Here is a 19,266-nt window from a genome sequence, read left to right on the forward strand (position 1 = left end):
ATGCACATGAGTACGTCGGATGGCTGCCCTCACGATTTACGTACAGATGTGGTTCAAGTGTACAGTTATCAGAATCATGTTCGTGTGAAGAATGCTTCGCGCAAGTCAGTTGGCTTCGGCAGCTCTGAGAGCTGTCGCCATACCGTTGGCACTGAAAGCAACGTCGTGGGTTTGGTATGTACTGCCCGAAGTGAAGTTTCATACAGCCGATTTCTACGGATTCTGGGAGTATATGCTTGATGCGAAAGTCAGGATGATGTGTTTCGTGGCTATTTCTTGGTCGCCTCTCCTCATTTTTATTCTCTACACGTTAGTCACGTTTTGTTCCTCTAGTCCTTCAAGAAGTACTTCTGTTACATGCCTAAGGCCGTCGTCTGCGTTAACTCCTCGCACTGTGTTCAAGGATCGGGGTGGGTTGAGTGTCACAGGTGTGTCTCCAAAAGAGGTGACTTCTGCTTACTTTTCGTGCTGGTGGTTGTACAGGATTACTAGTAGGAGGTCACCGTTTGCTGGTTTTTTTATCTTATAGCCCTGGCCTATGCTATCTGTGAAAGTTCTGGTGACAAGAAATGGTGTAATGCATCTAGCCGTTCTTCTCTGCGTGTTCAGAGTGCACTTCGTGGAACCGTTCTAAGCTGTTTTGGTTATTTGGGAAGAATTTTGCTGTCTCGGTGCGCCCTCTTTTGCAGCTGAGATCGGCGTTAAAAAATGAGAAGCCATAAAAAAGTTTTGGTGTTCAACAAAGGCGCCAGCCGCCCACCGCGGAGCCCAACATGGGGACTGGACAGGAGCCCTTAAAAAGCCCTACGCACGCCAACTGCGCACCACCACTGTAACCTAATATGGCGCGAAACAGGGTCGTCAGCCACACAATGTTAGCCCTCGCCGCCAGGAAAAAAGGAAAAACCAAGAAGAGAGTAGGAGATAGGACAGTTCTAAGAAAGAAGATCAGAACGGCAAGCGACAGCAGATCGCAAACGGCCAACTACAAATCGCCCCCCGCCCCCCCCCCCCCCCCCCCTTCCCCGCCCCCACTCCGAAGGGGAGATCGCACGACAGTGACCCTTCCGGTTTACGGCAACGTCTTAAGCGTGGGAAACGCTCGGGAGGTCATAATTGAATGTGTTCTAGGAAGGCGCCGGATAGACCCGTGTAGAACTCAACTCCGGGGTCAGTTTAGTTTGTTTTCTTTTTAATTTTAAGAGAGAGTGTAGTGTGCCCTATCAAAGTTGTAGGGCGGGACGCGCGCTTCGGAGAGCCAATCGCTTTTGTGGAGATCGCTCTGTGCATAGTATTTTGGAACTGATTTGATTACTTTTTTTAATGTGTTTTGAGGAAGAGTTAATAATACGATCAACATGGAAAGGGGCAGCACGCAACAAGGAATCAATCGTGTTGAGGCCGGCTGCTACTGGATGCTTCCTGTATTTGAAACGGACTTCGAGGTTTTAAGCCGAGCCCTGAAGAAAACAAAATTAGTTTGAGAATTGGTTCTAAGGAAAGGACATGATGCAGTAACTGCATCACACATCTCGGTGGACAACCCGAAAAGCGCCGCAAAGGAAGGAATAAAGGTAGGAGTGGAACGGAGGTAGCCTAAAAGCAGTGAAGAAAAAACTACTCATAGGTAGATACTAGATGTATGCGCTAAGAGACAAAGAGGGAAATGTCATTAGCAATATATATCTTTTAACCACTCAAAATGCCCTTCTGAAACTTGCATTTGTGACTATTTTAGATCTGACGAAGATGTATCTCGGAGTGCTTTTATAGCTGCATGCATGAATTTTAAACATATGTATGTACGTAAGCTGCATTTGTTCAATGCTCTGTAACAATTTCTTGTACAATTTGCTTTTGCCTTCCTGCTTGGACCAAAAAGGTCTCCAGTATCATGTAAATAAAATAAATAAAAATATGGATAAGATAGTTAAAGTAGCCAGAAACAATACTAGCCACGAACATAACCTTCGCAAATGTGGCGCTACATCCAAGCCTTCTTAATAAGACACAATCAACGGCCCAGATCCAACTCGGCACTATACCGTCACCTCCGTTCTCCCTGCCCAACCGGGGCACTCCACAAGGAGCTCTTCTCTCCCCCCTCTTATTTAATGTAACTCTAGCCCCGCTGGCCAAACAACTGACCAACATACCTGACCTCCACTCGGCAATATACGCCGACATCAACGACTGAAGGCTCCACAGGAGAGGCGCAAGACACCTTACAATTGGCAGTTGATATCATCACCTCGAACCTGACCAATATGGTCCTTATGTGCTCCCCGCTCAAATCGGAACTGCTGATGATCAGACCACTTCCCCGGGATCCACGCATGCACCTCCGAATGTACGACGACCACATACCGCTGGTCCCCTGGAGTTGGTCAATAGACTTTTTGGACTCCAACGTCCTTGACTCCATAGGTCCTTGGACTGCACATACAGGACGCTTTGGATGCAACCTTCACTGTAAAACTCCTATAGAAGCGAACCAAACAAATCGAGGGTCTTGTCCACAGTGTAGCCACATGCAACCATGGACTGTCGGAGAGGGAAACCTTTAATATGACAGACGCCCTCATCACCAGACACGACTTTTCACGTTCCTTACCGCTTTCTCACAAGACAAAGCTGATGCTTTTATTAGAAAGGCAATAATCTCAACGCTCCGCCTACCACAGTCGCTTAGCACAAATCACTACTCTCAACGGGCACCTACAAAACTATCTCGGAACTCCACGAAGCCAAACGAGACAACCAGATACTTCAACTAACCCGCACAGAAACCGGCCAACATCTCTTACGGCATCTTCGCCAGGCTCCAATCTACCTGCTCACCTGCCCCCAACTATCAAATCATTGCACCTGACATCCAGGGTCCAATGCGCATCAAACCTCTACCCAGAAATATGAGCCCCGAGCTACACGGGGCCAGACGCCAGGCACGAGCCTAGTATTACAACAAGCACTACAGAGGCAGACCCGACATGTATGTAAACGCGGCACAACGCACCCTACCGGGCTATTATGCCGCTGTCCCCGCCTACTATCGAGGATGGCACCATCGGGGCCGCAGCCACCTTCCCCACGGAGGCTGAAGGCGCGGCCATGGGCTTGGTGCTTATACACTATGCACAAGATCCCAACATCACGGATATCTCCACCGTCTCCAAAGCTGTGTACCGTCACTCAGCAAAGCGTTATCACGTCAATCGCCCGACGCATTCTCGCATCAGGACATACGCTTACCCTAGAGATAACCCTCACGTGGGTTCCTGGGTAAGTATCGATCCCCGGTAACCAGCGTGTTCATACGCTGACTCAAGAACTATCCTTCAGGCCCCAAGAAGATGGTACACCCAAACCCACGCAGGAATCCTCTCGGGCTCTTCTCACATACCATCGAAAAACCACTTATTACAAAAACAGGCGCTTACCCTCCCACCACCTCACCGTACACGAAATTCAAAATACAGTGCAGTCTGGCGGCAACTGCAGACATTCATCGCACCTCCTTCATCGCCACCACCCCACCTTGACCTCCCTACTCTGCTCAACATGTGGGGCGGCCAAGGCACCCTCATACACAACCTGTGGGGGACGTTTTATGGGGGTTTAACGTCCCAAAGCGACTCAGGCTATGAGGGACGCCGCAGTGGAGGGCTCCGGAAATTTCGACCACCTGGGGTTCTTTAACGCGCACTGACATCGCACAGTACACGGTGTGGGAATGCCCCCAACCGATGGCAGGTCCCCCATACCCAACCGGTCCGCCTCCTCATGGAATGACATTCTGCTAGTTGCTCAACCAGCTAGCCAATCATGGCAAGTGTACAGAGTTCTCAGTGAAGCACAGACGCCTGGACTCTTGGTCAATAACAAAGGATCCTTTTTGTTAAAATAAAGCTGTCCCTCCCACATCCCCACACGTGTCAAAGGCGATATGCTGGCCACGCCCAGGTAGCACGGAAAATTAGAACAATCTTATGAAAAATTTATGCAAGTTCAGTAACATTGTTACAGTGAAACGTTGCATTAACTGTTAGAAATTAATATTTAAGTTTATATGTTACACATAAAAATTAGTTTAACACTGAACATAAATATTATTCCAATCCTGGCTTTCAACTCTTGTTATAATGTTAAAAATGAACAAATGATGGTAAACGCTGCAGCATAAACATATATTTAACGTTCCAAGTCAGCAATGTCTCCTTATTGTTTATTAAACATTATTATATTTGAATCATAACTATAAAACACTGCAGATATATTTCTAGCACCGAGTCCCAGAACACTCTCCACTAATTTTACAGTAAACATGTTTTTAAACTAGCAGTGCTTCGCGCAACTAAATCTCTTAGATTGTGCCCGCCATAGGTAACATGCTCAAGCAGATTATTTTGTTAAACTGCTTATTATCCTTTCGCTACTACCACTCATGGGACACCTCTCAGTAATGGGCGTGTAAGCTTGACTCCACTGCATGCTTTCGGAGGTAAGTACATTCTAGTCGCATGTTGTGCTCTACTGTGGAGACGAAGTGTCGCCTTCGTTGCTGGTCCTTGCAAAGCGTTGATTAAATTGTCACAATGGTGGGCCTGCATACTAGTGCAGGGTTGCTTCATTATTTTCGACAATATTACATTTACGTTGTTATAATGTTTAATTAATGTTAGAAAAAGTTTACTAGGATGTTCATCTGTAACGTAAAGAAATTATTAAAAAAGGTCATTAAGAAAACTTAATTAACGTTTGACCAAAAGAAAAATGTCACATTGGTCTAATGCTTCGGTGCTACCTGGCAGGCAGAGGGAACTGAGGGTGATTTTTAGGACGCCATAGGTAATGACGATCAAGTGCCTCGGTACTGATCAGTCTACTGCCGAAGCACTAAAAAAAACTGACTTTGCGGTAAAGAGAAAACGTCACGGTCATTCACCAGAACTGACAAGCCCCTGCACGCCAGAAAACGTAGTAAAGTTTGCAACGTGGCTCAGCATAGAGTTACGTAACGGTTACCAAATGCAGGCAGGTCTGTAAATGTGACTTCCAAAGCAAACCATTTCTTGGGTGAATTAACTTTTGCCTGGGATCATCGAAAGAAAGTCGACATAGCAGCGACAGTGACTCGTGTACCATACAGTCGTGGGGATCCCACGCTGTTCAAGCGAAACTCTGAACACTGTTGCCACAGACGCCATGAACGGACACCATGGCGCTCACTATGTCTTGAAATACTCAAGTTATAGGCGGAGCTCCAATCACAAAGCAGCGGTCGCCCGGCGGTGTCGGAAAGTTATACACGCAGCTGGTACTAGAAAGTGCATGGTCTTCTGCAGTGTCCATCATGACACATTCAAGCGGTGTCTATCTAACAAAAGGTAAAAACAGGGCTAATTTAACACACAGCACACAGAAAGGCGGACAGGACGGGCGCTGTCGTTCGGAGCCCGTCCCGTCCCGTCAGTCTTTCTGTGTGGTGTGTGTTAAAGGTGCACCGAAGAGTAATCGAAGCTAGTCTTTTTAGCGCGGGAACTCGATCTACACGTTCCGAGCATTCATGGAAACTTCGAATTATTGTCCTGTGCGACCGATTTCCGTAATTTAAATCGGATTAAACGTCCCGGCTCCCACCTTTTTTTGAACTCGCCGCAGACGGTAGGAGGAGTCAACTAACGCGTGAAGTGCCTTTCAGGCGGTCGTGTGGCGGCTTCGCTTTCGCTTGTATTTTGTTTTTTAGGTTGCCGTGAATAAATTACTCCAGCCAGAGGCTACATAGCCGCAAATTAGGCCCACAGAAATAAAAATACGCGCGGACTCTTTGCTTTCGCCGACCGGTACGCATCATTCCGCCGATGGCAGAGCGGCAAGCCGCCACGGAACTGGTTGAAATATCGGTTGACTCCTCCTACCGTCTGCGGCGAGTTCAAAAAAAGGCGGGAGACGGAAGTTTAATTCGATTTAAATTGAGGAAATCGGTCGCACAGGACTATAATTCGAAATTTCTATGAATTCCTAGAACGTGTAGATCGAGTTCCCGCGGTAAAAAGACGAGTTCAGATTACTATTCAGTGTACGTTTAAATTACAGCTATATTTACTTTTTCCTAGACAACGCTCCACCAACTAACCTTGCGACCGCGTAGCGCATACCGCTGCATGGTCGACGTCGAATGCAGGCGCTGAACTGCATGCTGAGCACGATAATACGTAGTCTGGCGATTTGCAGGCGATCACTTCGGGCCTAATTCACCTAAAATAAAGTACTCTAACGCTGTGCAGTGCCTCAAGAAGGCTGAGTACAGCACACATCAGCACAGCTAGTCATTAGGTTTCTCAACACTGTACGCCATTTTTATTATTGGCTGGCGAGTAAACGAACCTTACACCAGTAAAAAGTTGTTGGTGCCTTTCGGCCTAAGCGACAGTGAACCTTCATGTTGCGCTGGACTATGCAACCGCTGTAGGAAAACAGCCAAAAAAAGTTTGTTTATATGTCATGTACTGGGGCTGTCTTGAGCACTCTGGGAAGTCCCGGACAGGTGAGCAACAGTTCGCCTCACAGCCGACAGATTTGGACCGCCAAAGCGAGCCACGGTGCATGGCCCGGATTCGAACTAGGCAGGCTGTACTACATACCGAGTTTTTCACTTAGGAAGACCTGCGAGTTTTGAAAATGGGCTTTTTGAGCTACACGAGCGCTTTTTCAGCACAGCATTGTCCGCAGTGTAGCGCATCAGAATACAGTTAAGAACTACTAACTAGTAGGATGGTAACTGATATAAAATAGTGAACTTTTAATTATTACTGTTAGTCTCCTTATTTACTGATAGGCATGTGGCCCAGCGCAAATAATATGAATATCAGTTTTTAGAATTGAAACGCAGCTGCTCTCCGCGCTATGGCCCAACATATTTTGGCTATTTGGACGAACACTGCAGGGGTTGCTTCGCCTGCAAGCTTTTCGAGAGCGCGTGTATTTTGACGCGACGTAGGCAAAATTGTTGGCACCGAAAGTAAATGCTTTTGGTTTGGTTTATTGGGGTTTAACGTCCCGAAGAAACTTAGGCTATGAGGGACGCCTTAGTGAAGGGCTCCGGAAATTTCGACCACCTGGGGTTCTTTAACGTGCACTGACATCGCACAGCACACGGACCTCTAGAATTTCGCCTTCATCGAAATTCGGCCTCCGCGGCCGGGATCGAACCCGCGTCTTTCGGGTCAGCAGCCGAGCGCCATAACCACTGAGCCACCGTGGCGGGGCGAAAGTAAATGCGTTTTCGAAATTCTAAAAACTGGCATGGATATTACTCACGAAGGATTTCACGCATCTCACTAAATAAAACTGAGCAACAACTGCAAAGTTTAGTTAACCAGCCTACAAGTTAGCATGTTTTAGCAGTACTCTGATGAGCTATACCGCTGACAATGCTATGCAGATAAAAAGCACTCTTCTAACTGAAGAAGCCCATATTAAAAAATTGCTGAACATCTTAGGTGAAACATATATGGTGTTTTTGGCAAAGCCTGTATACATACTTCTCTGCGAACAGTTTCTAACATTGCGAAATCATAAGTGAAAAAAAATGGCAGTGGCTTAGCTCTGGTTAAGCCTGGATATACAAGCGAAAAGCTGCAGTTATGCTTTGCTTGACGTCATGGCTGTCGCAGTTCGCGCACAATACGCTGGGAGCACCACGATAACGGTGTAGGCAAGCGCGATATATAGCCCTCCTTGCGCATACGTAGTAACTGTGGTAAACACGCGGCTGCAGCGAAAGGTCAAACGGTGTCGAGGAGGCGAGCGCGCAGTAGTAGCGGCGGTGAGGAGGCGGCGCACATGCGCAGTAGCGCGCGGCTGCGCCGAACGGTCAGGCGGCGGAGTCGGCGCGGCGGCGGCTGCGGCCACCTGCGCCGCGCGTGACGTCGCTCGGTTTCGCGCATGCGCAGCTGCGGCAAATCTTGGCTCCGACGGCTCACGCTAAGCGCGGCTGTAGTGCGGGTAGTGAAGCTTTTAGCTTCAAAACTGCGATATTTCGCCAGCCTTCTAATCACGTCTGGCGCGCATACGCGAGTCCTGGCGAAAGACGATTGCTAAGGCCGCGCGTCGGCGGTGATGAACCTGAATGGTGACTGTAAAGATAATCGCAACAAACCGCTACGTAGATAGGCGAACAAATCCCGATAGCATTGGAACTTGGCAGCGCATCGTGTCTGCGACAGCTTGGCATGAATCTGGTCCTACTTCTTGTTGTGGCCGATCAAAAGGTATCAAAAATAAAAGAACGCGACTAGTTAATGAAGATCTGTGCGATACGATCATGTATGCCGGAGCCGAATAGTTAGGAATTTCACGCCAAGGGCTTTTTTGCGACAACGTTGCGAAGGTTTTCTGCTTCTGCGTACACATTGTGGCTAATTACAGGGCCGCGTACTCTGTTGTGCGAACGCAGAGCGGCACATCAAGCTGAGGCAGGCAGCCGGCAGCACAATGCCCTCCACGCAGTTCAACAAAATGCCCACCCCCCTCCACACAGTGCCAACAAAATGCCCTCGACATAGTTCATAGTAGCGCAACTTGAGTGGGCTGAAGTCTCGGCGAAACTTCGGGCCCCCTCGTCAATATATTCGTGTCAGTGCAATCGATGCAAAAGACGGAGCATTCGGGCCGATGCTAGCCAATCTCGTGCCTTCCTATCACCTAAAAAATGAAGGCTTCTAAGGTGTTACGAAGTGGAACGGCTCTTTCATTCTTTAGAGAACAGCGCTTTACCGTTTCTCGTGCACCTTGACATCCTCTCATCCATTTCCCCCAGTGCAGGGTATCGATCCGGTGTCCTCTTCCAGCTAACCTCCCCACATTTCCTTTTCTCTCCTAAAGGAGAATGCTTAAACCCACTGGTACGAAAGTTCCATCCCTGCGGTACCGGGAAAAACAGTGCTTCTAATTCCTTAATCTGCAGTAATCGCTGAGCGACAACTTCGGTGCTTACTTCCCTCCCAGCTTTCTAGAAGAGACGCTCGTCTCAGGGCGTGCCTTTGACTTCTAGATCAGCGATCACCTCTCAGCTACACATCACTGCGTGCTGCCTATCGTTGCTTGCAGCTGTGCCCTAACTTCTAGACCAACAACAGACACGCGATCACCCCTCAGCTACACATGATCGCATGTGGCCTATCCCTGCTTACAGCTAGCTGTGCTTCTGCGACTGGCGCCAGAAATCACTCCGGATAAAAGTTGTTACGCTATCTTCGTAAGTGGGTTCAGCGCATTTTCTACGCTAACAGAAGCTCGAGTACTGCAAAACTCGCGAATCCAGCAGTGCGAGTAGCAGAACGGACCGATTGTAATCGCACTTACCGTTCTTGCTGCCGCGGATGAAGCTTTGGGAAGGCATCGTCCATGCAAGCCGAGTTCCCCCTTTGAAGGGGCGACGCCGAAAACACCGCACTTCGTTGACAGGCTGGCAGCAGTGGCACCTTTGCAGAAGTTCGTTGTTTCGTGATTGAAGAGGTTATCCGCCGTGTTTAGCGATGGACAGGCGAACAGGTGGCACAAACACGACGTTGTCAGGCGCCGCGGTAATAGCTGGGTTCTTCAATTCTGGTCCGACTCTAACTTGACAATAGTTTCAAGGCCTCAATTAATGCAGGGCTTCAGGAGACATCACAGTTCGACGAGCGAGGCAGGAAGGGTTTCATTAGTTCACTCAGTCAAGGTCAGTTTCCAACAACGTCACCAATAATTAAGATAATTACACCCGAGCACCACTGAAAGGGCGCGGCCATGCTGCCGCCGCATCGCTACTGCCCGGTAGACTTAGGCCTAATCTCGCGAATTCTCGCCCGCCGTGCCGAGAACAAGCGGGTGTGACCTTATCTTTTGCCTTACTTCGCACGTGTTCCATCTGAGGCTACAGCAAAAACCTTTGTTTCTTTTTTTTTTAGGCGGCGATCGCATTGTTTCACCTAAGTTTTAGGCTCTCGCCCTACCGCGCTCGACTGACTTTTTTCAGGCTGCTTCATGCAAGTGCAACGTCACCTATTCACCCCGATAGGAGAGACGGCAACGGAATAAGGCAGGTTATCGATGAAACCGCGCTCACTTGAACGGGCGCCTTGGAACGTTACCATTATATCACTAGAGCATAAACAGTGAAGGAAAGCACATTGCGAATATTGTGGATATTGCGAATGTTGCGAATGTTGCGAATATTGCACATTGCGGGGTCAGTGCCAGAGCACCCCTTCCCCCCCCCCCCCCCCCCGGAATTTTCTGAGTGCCGCATCTCCTCTCTCTCACACACCTTTCGGCCTTTTTATTTCGCCGATGCTATTTACACACCGCATCGATATATTAAAATGTAAAAGCAAAAATAAGAAGAGTGTCGGTTTATTCCTGAAAAGATCGATGTATGTACTACGTTGTCGTGGCTCTAGAATAGGAAGCGGAACTTATTGCTGAGAAGAATCACACCTCTTCGCTACCGCACGAAGTATGGCACTCCTTTTAACAGTAGGCACAGTTCACCCGATTAAACATACCTTTTCACGTCAGCCTACTTTTTCATCCTTTGCGTTGTCCTCAAATGATCATAAACTATTACGAAAATAAAAAGTGCTTTTTTTAAGCGCCTCTGCGGCCGGGCGCAGGTTTACATGCATGAAGTATAAATTTTGACAAGTACCATTCGTTCGCAGTTGCTGACTTTGCTATTGAGCAGAAGCTCTTGTGTTGTTGTAAATCACATGAAAATAGTTGAAACTGCCGCGACTTTTCGTTTTTTACGTATGTTCTCTGCGAATCAAGTTCACGCAATCCTGTGTGCACAAGTATTTTATGTAGAGATTAGAGTGAACGAAACGACGGACCCTTCGGCTTTATGAAAGCAATTAAAAGTATTTTAACTCTATGGACTACGATACTGTTTGGGCGCAGGCTTTCTTTTACTTTTCTACCGGCGGCGAATGACACCCTCGAAAATTATTTCTGGCTACCTCTTGCACTCTTGCCACGGCCTTGGACTGTACGCTTCCCATGCTTTTGAGGGAGCTATAACCAGGCCTGCTGGAGACAGATCCTCCGCGCAATCCCAAATTATGTGATCCAGCGTTGCTATTTCACCGCAACGCTGGCAGTAAGGATTTACTAGATCAGAAATATATTCGCACTGATCCATGAATTTGGCAGCGACCGTGTCTGCAGTCGCCTCCCCGTGGTGGCTTGATCTCGGCTCAGCGACGTATTCGGGGGAGGCAGACTCGCCCCTAAGATCTCTGTAATAACTCGCAATGGCCTGGCAGCTGTCCAGCGTCTCAATTCGCAAGGTCCCCGCGTCGGAGTCTTCCTCACCAGCACGGCTGACAAAACCTCGAGCGTACTGGTGAGCGGCCCCTTCATGAGCCGGGACCCAAACCAGGCCAATAACTTTCCTGCCTTTTGGCATCGTGGTACTCGGTGGCGGAGATTCGCCCTCGCGCAATGTTGCGGAGGACCGTCTTGTAATCGCAAAGGATGGTGCTGGCGCCTTCCTGAGTAATTCCTAGCGTTGTAGTATCCTCTTCAGCCATCCCAACTCTGCTCGCGTAACTGCCGAGGCTACTACCTTGCGGGAAATGCTCCCAGCGGAGACTCCACGGTGCTTCCATCCCCCGAGTATTTTTCTCTAAGGAGCTGCGCCTTGGCCCTCTCCGTCCATCGTGACGACCCACCAGCACATTCTTACCCGATGGGCACTGAACCTCCCATGGACGTCCTGCAGACATCCTAAACATCCGCAGGACATCCATGGGACTTCCAATGCCCATTGGGTAGGGGGCGCTCCGACTCTAATGCATTGACGGATTTCTACCGGCAAAACTACCCGGTCGAGGTAGTTTCCGTCCCTAATATCCTGAGACGAGTCCCGCCTACGTCGTCCGAAGCCTCTGTTCATGCGACGTCAGCTCAGTTACTACATGGTACTGTGCACCCGCGGTGCCGCAGTGGAGGTCTCCGGAATAATTTCGACCACCTGAGGATTTTTAACATGCAATAACATCGCAGAATACGGGCGCCTTCCGCATTTCGCCTCCATTGAGACGCTGCCGCCGCGGTCGGGTTCGCACCCAGGTACTGCGGCACAGTAGCCGAGCGCCTAACAATTGAGTCACCGCGGCGGGGGCAAAGCAGTCACCGACAAAGGCGTTCCAAACAGCGGACACGTAAACCGCGCTAAGCCTTCCCGCGCATGTGCAGCCCCTCGGCACTTTGTAGCAGCATGTATCAGATTTAATATAAAGGCGCAAGTTTGCGCAATCGCCGCAGCATTCCCACCACTGACTTTTTTGTTTGCCACTACAAGTAAATCGTTATATTTAGCTCTGATTTTCTAGATATGTTTTTTTTTAAGTTACGACTGCCACCACGGTAACAACGCAGTGACATCACGTCCACAACTGGGCGCCTCGATGGGGATTCGAGTCACCTTAGTCCAGGACCAGCAAAATAACAGTTGCCGATATTGGTGACAGAAATAAATAACATTGTTTCAGTGATAAACCACTCTAGTGGTTTAACCTGGCTGTGTATGTGATTTCAGCGCTAGTGACAGTCTTCACTCCTCTAATGTAAGACAATGTGCGAGGGTTTCCACAAAAGCCGCGGCAGAGTTTCGACGTACTCGCCGTCTGCTATCCCAGTGTTGCCATACTATTCTCACGAAACTCTGCCCAAAGCCGCTTACCAAGCGGAAAGGAACGTTCCTATGCCCAAAACATAGAATTTTAAAATGTTTTGCTACGTTTCTCAGCAGCACAGCTGGGCTTACGTTTATGTTCGCGAGGAGCTTTCGGTTGCCGCAAAGAAACCATGGCCAATTTCAGCGCAGCAGACTGCGCGTGGCAGCTTATGCAATCGTTCGCCGTGGTTCGCCGTGGTTACTCGTTCGCCGTGCTACCACTCAACTTCTGGCCTGCGGATGCCCGATGGCAAATCTCAGCTCAGACTGAGCGAATTAACAGTGGCACTCGCTCGTGCATTCAAATTAGTGGGCATTTTTTCTTACTGAGATACACGTAATTCAGACGCGGCCAATTCGTCAGTTCGAATGAACCAAAAGCTCGATTCTGGCGAGTTCGAATTTTCGATATTCTAATTTGAGTTCAGCTAATGCAAACAAGGAAAATATTGGATGAAAGTACTGTGAGCATTGAGCTCCACTTACTAACAACCAATTTTGCTTCTTGAAATCAACCAAGCTGTACACTTTCCATATGCAGCTAATGCCTGTTGCTTAAAAGCTTATAAGCTCAAAAGTCATCCAGCAAAATGAAAACGGAAAAAGAACAATTCACAAGGTCACTTCAAAAGGGGTGCTGAAGTGGAGACAGTACAGGTGTTCAGAGTTAAACATTCATGTTTATTGAATAAAATAAAGAAATAAAACAAAAACAAGTCAGTGATAATGGAGTTGTTTCGGCTTTGTCTCCTGATCAGTGACACGACGCACAAAGATGGCGTCGTGCGGTTTTTTATGAATCTCGCCCTGTTCACAGAGGAATGAATAGCCAACAGCGAGCCATCATGGCTAAAGGCCAGGGATGCAATGCTCGATGGGTACTTGTGGAACTGACAGAGACGCTTCTTGTTGAAGCCGTCCCAGATGTTCACGTGGCCGTCACTGTCTCCCGCCGCAAATGTGTTGTACAAGTTGTGGAATGCGTTCACAGTTGCGTTCACAGGGTAGATGAGCTCGATGCCATTGCTGTCTTTGGCACGGTGACACTTGAAGGCGTACTTCTTCTGCACTTCGGGGTTTGGATCCAAGTATTCAATAGCCACGTGCCCTGTGTAGAACCATACAATCAGCAACTTGATGCAACAAGTGAAGCCAGGACAGACAAGAGGGTCAACCACTGGAAGTACAGTGAGAAGTGCCCTTCCTGTTGTGTTCATTATTCTGACTGCTCTAAGTTCTCTCTCCAGTGGATAGACAACTTGGTCGAAATGAAACAGCCTAATACATCTTGCCACCAGAAAACAAAGTTAGGCAAGTTGATTACTAAGAGGCTTATTATACTTAGCTAGTACAAGCTAAGCGCCCTAATCCAATGTTTACACAAAAACTCAGTGGCTTAGGCACTTAGCTGACGAGCACCACACCACGGTTTCAATGCTCATATGCATTTAGCTAGGGACAAAAACCTGATGGAGCATTTAAGCCCCGCCTTCAGGGTATGATGTGATAGCGTAAATGGTCCCTTCAGTGGCCTAGGGTTTTCTTGGCATATCACTTCACAGCCATGGAAACTATTCGTTCCTTCGCCATCATGTAAAGCTTAACCTACACTTAAGAATTCCTACGCCATCATGTAACGCTTAACCTGAACTTAAGAATTACTTCGCCATCACGTAACGCTTAACCCACACTTAAGGATACAGTGCAATAGCATTACTGATACCTCTCGCACAAGTAGTCCTTCTCTGTCGCCTAGGTTTACCTACATGCCCAAGTATGCAATATTGGCCATTCCCTACTTTACATTTATTGAACGGAGGAAGTCCTCCTACCGATCCTGGCACAGTGGAGGAGCGGTTAAGTGATGTGCCACTGCCACAGAAGGTGGCTATGTTTGGAACAGCGGCTGTTTCAAACACAGCCACTGGTGGGGTTTCTGAGATCCAGGTTGTGATAACGTCACAAGGTCACGTGACTCAGTGACAGGAGGGCCACCGGAATTTTTTCTCTTAATGCCGACTACACTGACAGCAGCATTTATGCATTTTAACAATATTTTGTTAAAATGCATGAATGCCAGTACACATTACAAAACTGCCGGTGGTCAAAAGTAACCTGGACCCCGCAGCAGGGCATCCTTCAATGTCCTCTGTCTAGCTTTGGAGCATTAATTGGCAAGTATTATGTACTTTCCCACGACTTTTCTTTGAATAACAAATAAGGAGATCTGGTGCAAAGCCCACAGTTTGCATTTGTAACGCCTTGATGGATGCACAGTCTTTCTTTCTACTGTGTCAAGCTACAAATTTGCAAAGGACGTCGCCCGACAGTGAAGCAAGAGCATTACGTTTTGCCCCCAAAAATAATTCATTAGTACAAGAAAATGATAGCAGACTGCCAATAAATTTCGACCACCTGGGGTTCTTTAACGTGCACTTTTATCGCACAGTACATGGGCCTCTAGAATTTCGCCTCCATCGAAATTCGACCGCCGTGGCCGGGATCGAATCCGCATCTTTCGGGTCAGCAGCCGAGCGCCATGACCACTGATTCACCGCGGCAGCAAAAAAAAAAAAGAGGTGCCGTTTTGGAGCTCTCAGGAATAATTTCGACCACCTGGGGATCTTTAACGTGCTCTGAAATCGCACAGCATATGGGCGCATTTTTGCATTTCGCCTCCATCAAAACGCGGCCGCCGTGCGGCTGGATTTGAACCCGGATACTCGGCTCAGCGCCGAGCAGGCTCACCACTCATCCAGGACTTTAATTCTGCTATTCAAATGCGCCTCGTGAGGGCAGTAGTAAACGTTCATCGTGTAGTCAAGTAGTAGTAGTAGTAGTAGAAAACTTTTATTTAGATCTTTTAAGAGATTCGCGGATTCGAAGCCTCCGTCGTCTTTCGTGGCGCCGGCGACTTGAGGCTTCTCTTCAGCAAGGTTGGGCCCCTAGTCCAGGGCTCCACTGAGTCGCGCTGCATCAGTAGCGTGCCGCACTAAGGCCCTTTGGGCCGCGAGCTCGCTGCTGGTGAGCCGGTTCTCCCATTGCTCCGCACTCGGGAATTCGTGTTGGTGGAATGCTTTATTTCGTTCGCACTCCCATGTGATGTGGTATAGTGTGGGTGTGTCGCCGCACCAGGGGCAGTTTGCTTTGTATTGTGTTGGTGACATCTTGTTATAGATGTACAAGTTGGGGAAGGAGTTTGTTTGTAGCCTACGCCAGCCGACTGCTTCCTCCCTCGTGAGGGCTTTGTGTGGTGGTGGGTACTTGAATCTAGGCCCTCTGTATAGTTGTAATGTCTCTGTGTATCCCCCCTCGCATGCGAGTAGCTGAAGCTCCAGAGCATCTGACATGCCTGCTCGGTATGTAAGCCCTCGAGCTAGGCTGTCTGCTCTTTCGTTCCCCGCTACGCCTGCGTGGCCTGGGACCCAGATTATGTGTTGTATGGGTGTCTTCTCAGCAGAGGCTGCTGCCCCACTGATTATCCTGAGGGCCATGCCGCTAATTCTGCCCTTCGTATAGTTTTTACACGTGTCTTTCGAGTCTGTTAAGATGTTTAGGGATCGGCCTTTCCTATAGCCTTCTGCTACCGCCAGCGCGACGGCAATTTCCTCGGCCTCCGTTATGCCCACGACCTCCACTGAGGCGCATGTGGCCATGTCTCCTGTGCTATTAACTACCACCGTAGAGGCTAAGCGCTTCCCTGCATGTACGTACATGGAGGCGTCCGTATAGACTGTGTTCTCTGATCGGCCTAGCCTCCTTTCTATCTGCTCGGCCCTTGCTTTTCGTCTGTCCTCGTGTAGGTTAGGATCCATGTTTTTAGGCAGGGGTCCTACATTAAAGGTCTTTCTAAGGTCGTCCGGTACGTCCGCGTATCTGTCTATGAGTCCGCACGTGTTCCGACCCAACCTTCTCAGGAGCGCCCTTCCCGTAGAGGAGCCTCTGAGTCTGATGAGTTGTGCCCCCAATTGAGCCTCGGCAAGCTCATCGAAGGTATTGCTGATTCCGAGTTGGAGTAGCTTCTCGTTTGATGCGTTTCTGGGCAGGTGTAGAGCAATCTTGTATGCCTTCCTGAGAATACAGTCGGCTTGCTCTCGCTCCGCCTTTGTTGTTGCGTGGTAGGGCAAGGAGTACATAACTCTGCTAACGATTAGGCTGTTGACGAGTTTGAGGGTATCTTCTTCTTTCATCCCGTACCTTCTCTGAGAGACTCTACTGATCATTCTGCCAACCTGCTCCGCGGCTCTTCTCAACAGGCTGATGGTATGGCTGCATTTTCGGCTGCTCTGCAGCCACATGCCTAGGATTCGTAATATGTTCTGTTCTTGGATCAGTTGCCCCTCTAGAACTACTTCCAGCGAGGCTTTGGTAGGATTTCTTCCGATCCTGATGATTTCCGACTTCTCCGTCGAACATCTGAGGCCTCTCTCCCAGACGTAGGTCTCTACGCAGGTCGCAGCTTCTTGTAGTCTGTCTTGCTTCTCCCCTAACGATCCTTGGGTGACCCACACCGTGATGTCGTCGGCATATATCGCGTGTTGGATGCCCGGGATTTCCTTGAGTCGTCTTGCTAGCCCGATCATCGCCATATTGAACAGGACGGGCGATATCACGGAGCCTTGGGGTGTTCCTTTGCAAGGCGTGGTGAAGACGTCGCTTCTCAGCTCGCCTAGTCCCACGGTCGCTGTTCTGTCGCTCAGGAAGGCCCTGATGTAGTCGTGGGTTCTTCCCCCGCAGTTGGTGTTGTTGATGCCTTCCATGATGGCGGCGTGGCTCACGTTGTCGAAGGCTCCCTTTATGTCGAGGGCCATGACAACGTTTTCGCCACTTCTCGGCATTTTCTCGAGTACTTCCTCCTTGAGTTGGAGTAGTACGTCCTGCGTAGACAGGTGGGCTCTGAACCTGTACATGCTGTCTGGGTACAGTTGGTTCTTCTCTAGGTGCGACTGGATCCTTTTTGTGATTACTTTCTCGTACATCTTGCCCAGGCACGACGTGAGGGAGATCGGCCTGAGGTTCTCGACCTGGAGTTTCTTGCCTGGCTTCGGGATCATTACCACTACCGCGTGTTTCCACTCGGCCGGCACTGTTCCTTCTTGCCAGAGCTTGTTGAAGTAGGCTGTGAGCTGATCTATGGCTCCATCGCTGAGGTTTCTTATGAGCGAGTTCTTGATTCTGTCCGCCCCCGCTGCTGTGTTTTTTGTTGCCGACCTGATCGCCTCGACGACTTCCTCTCTCGTTATGGGCCGATCCATGGTTGGATTCTCTTCGCCCTGGTACTCTTCTTGGTAGCTTTCGACCTGGTCTCTGCCGTAGCATTTGACCCGGACTTCCTCGAGTAGCTGTTCGTCCGTGCCCGTGTACTGGTGCACCAGCCTCTGAATCGATTTGCCGCTTTCTGATTTGTTCTTGCTCGGGTCCATGAGGGACTTGAGGATCTGCCACGTCCTGGCCGTGCTGAGGGTGCCGTTCAGCGCGTTGCTGAATTGCTGCCATCCTTGCCTAGCCAGCTGCGTTGCATACTCCTCCGCTTGTTTAGTTATTTCGGCTATTTTAATCTTTAGCTTCCTATTGAACTTCTGTCTTTTCCAATGCTTGGTGAGCCCGCGTCTCGCCTCCCATAGCTTGAGGAGCCGCTTGTCCACCTCCGGAGTTTGTTCGGTTCTATCCACCTCTTTAGTATAGAGTTCTTGGATCTGTCTGAGTTGCTGGCTCCACTCCTCCGCAGATACAATGTCGCCCTTGATCTGCTTGCAGTGTGCTCTGAAGGCGTCCCAGTCCGTTAGGCGGACCTTGCCTATTTTCCGCTTGATATTGTTTGCGGTTGTGCTGATCCTTATTATGTGGTGGTCGCTTCCAAGGTTCTCGAGCAGGTTCTCCCATTCTGCTTGTCTGGCGCCCCTTACGAAGGTTAAGTCAGGGCACGTGTCTGGACTGACGCTGTTCCCCTGTCTAGTTGGGTGATGTTCGTCGGTTAGCAATTCGCACTCTGCCTGTTCTGCTGCAGCCCAAATGCCACGTCCCTTCTTGTCGTCTTTATTGTAGCCCCACCTCGGGCTCTTGGCGTTGAAATCACCTGCTATTACTAGGGTGTTGTTCCCCGCTAACTTTTTCGCCTCCGTAAAGAGCCTAATAAAGTCCCCATCTTTCTGTCTGGGCGGGCTGTATAGGTGGCGGCGACCACGTGGCGGCCACGAGAGACTGCAAACAGCGACTCAAGTTGGCGAGCGAGCTGCAGTGGGGCCCCCTGCAGATGCAGATGCAGCAGTTAAAAAGCGAAATCCAGCAGGGACAACAAAAGTTTGCCCTGTTAGAACAGAATGTCAGGACGCACATCAAGAGCCAAAACACACAGAGAATAACCAATGATGCTAGAGACAGACTACTTAACGAACGCAGGTTCGGCACAGAAACCCCCAACGCAAATAATGGTAACCCATCATGGCAGAACACCTCCAACAATTAGAGCTGTGGCAGTGGAACTGCAGGGGGTACAGGCAAAAACAAGGCCTCCTGCAGCAATTCGTCTATGCCAGAGGAAC

General features: G+C 49.2%; 1 protein-coding gene and 1 pseudogene across 3 annotated transcripts in view; both read right to left on the reverse strand.

The window, feature by feature from the left end:
- LOC149335348 (uncharacterized) overlaps window positions 1-19,266 on the reverse strand; it is a 93,037-nt gene that overhangs the window by 60,609 nt on the left and 13,162 nt on the right. For 2 of the 3 annotated variants that reach the window (XM_089552026.1, XM_089552028.1), the window contains exon 1: window positions 9,367-9,629. The exons of the other annotated variant lie outside the window; for it this stretch is intronic. In XM_089552026.1, the coding sequence (XP_089408152.1) occupies window positions 9,367-9,403 (37 nt within the window). In that variant the 5' untranslated portion in view covers window positions 9,404-9,629. Of the gene's footprint in view, window positions 1-9,366; window positions 9,630-19,266 lie in introns of those variants that run through there. 3 annotated transcript variants of the gene reach the window in all.
- On the reverse strand, window positions 13,385-13,941 carry LOC149335349 (mitotic checkpoint protein BUB3 pseudogene; annotated as a pseudogene).

Source organism: Amblyomma mixtum, chromosome 7, assembly GCF_055824585.1.
Source record: "Amblyomma mixtum isolate Tamu chromosome 7, ASM5582458v1, whole genome shotgun sequence".
NCBI classification, from domain to species: domain Eukaryota; kingdom Metazoa; phylum Arthropoda; class Arachnida; order Ixodida; family Ixodidae; genus Amblyomma; species Amblyomma mixtum.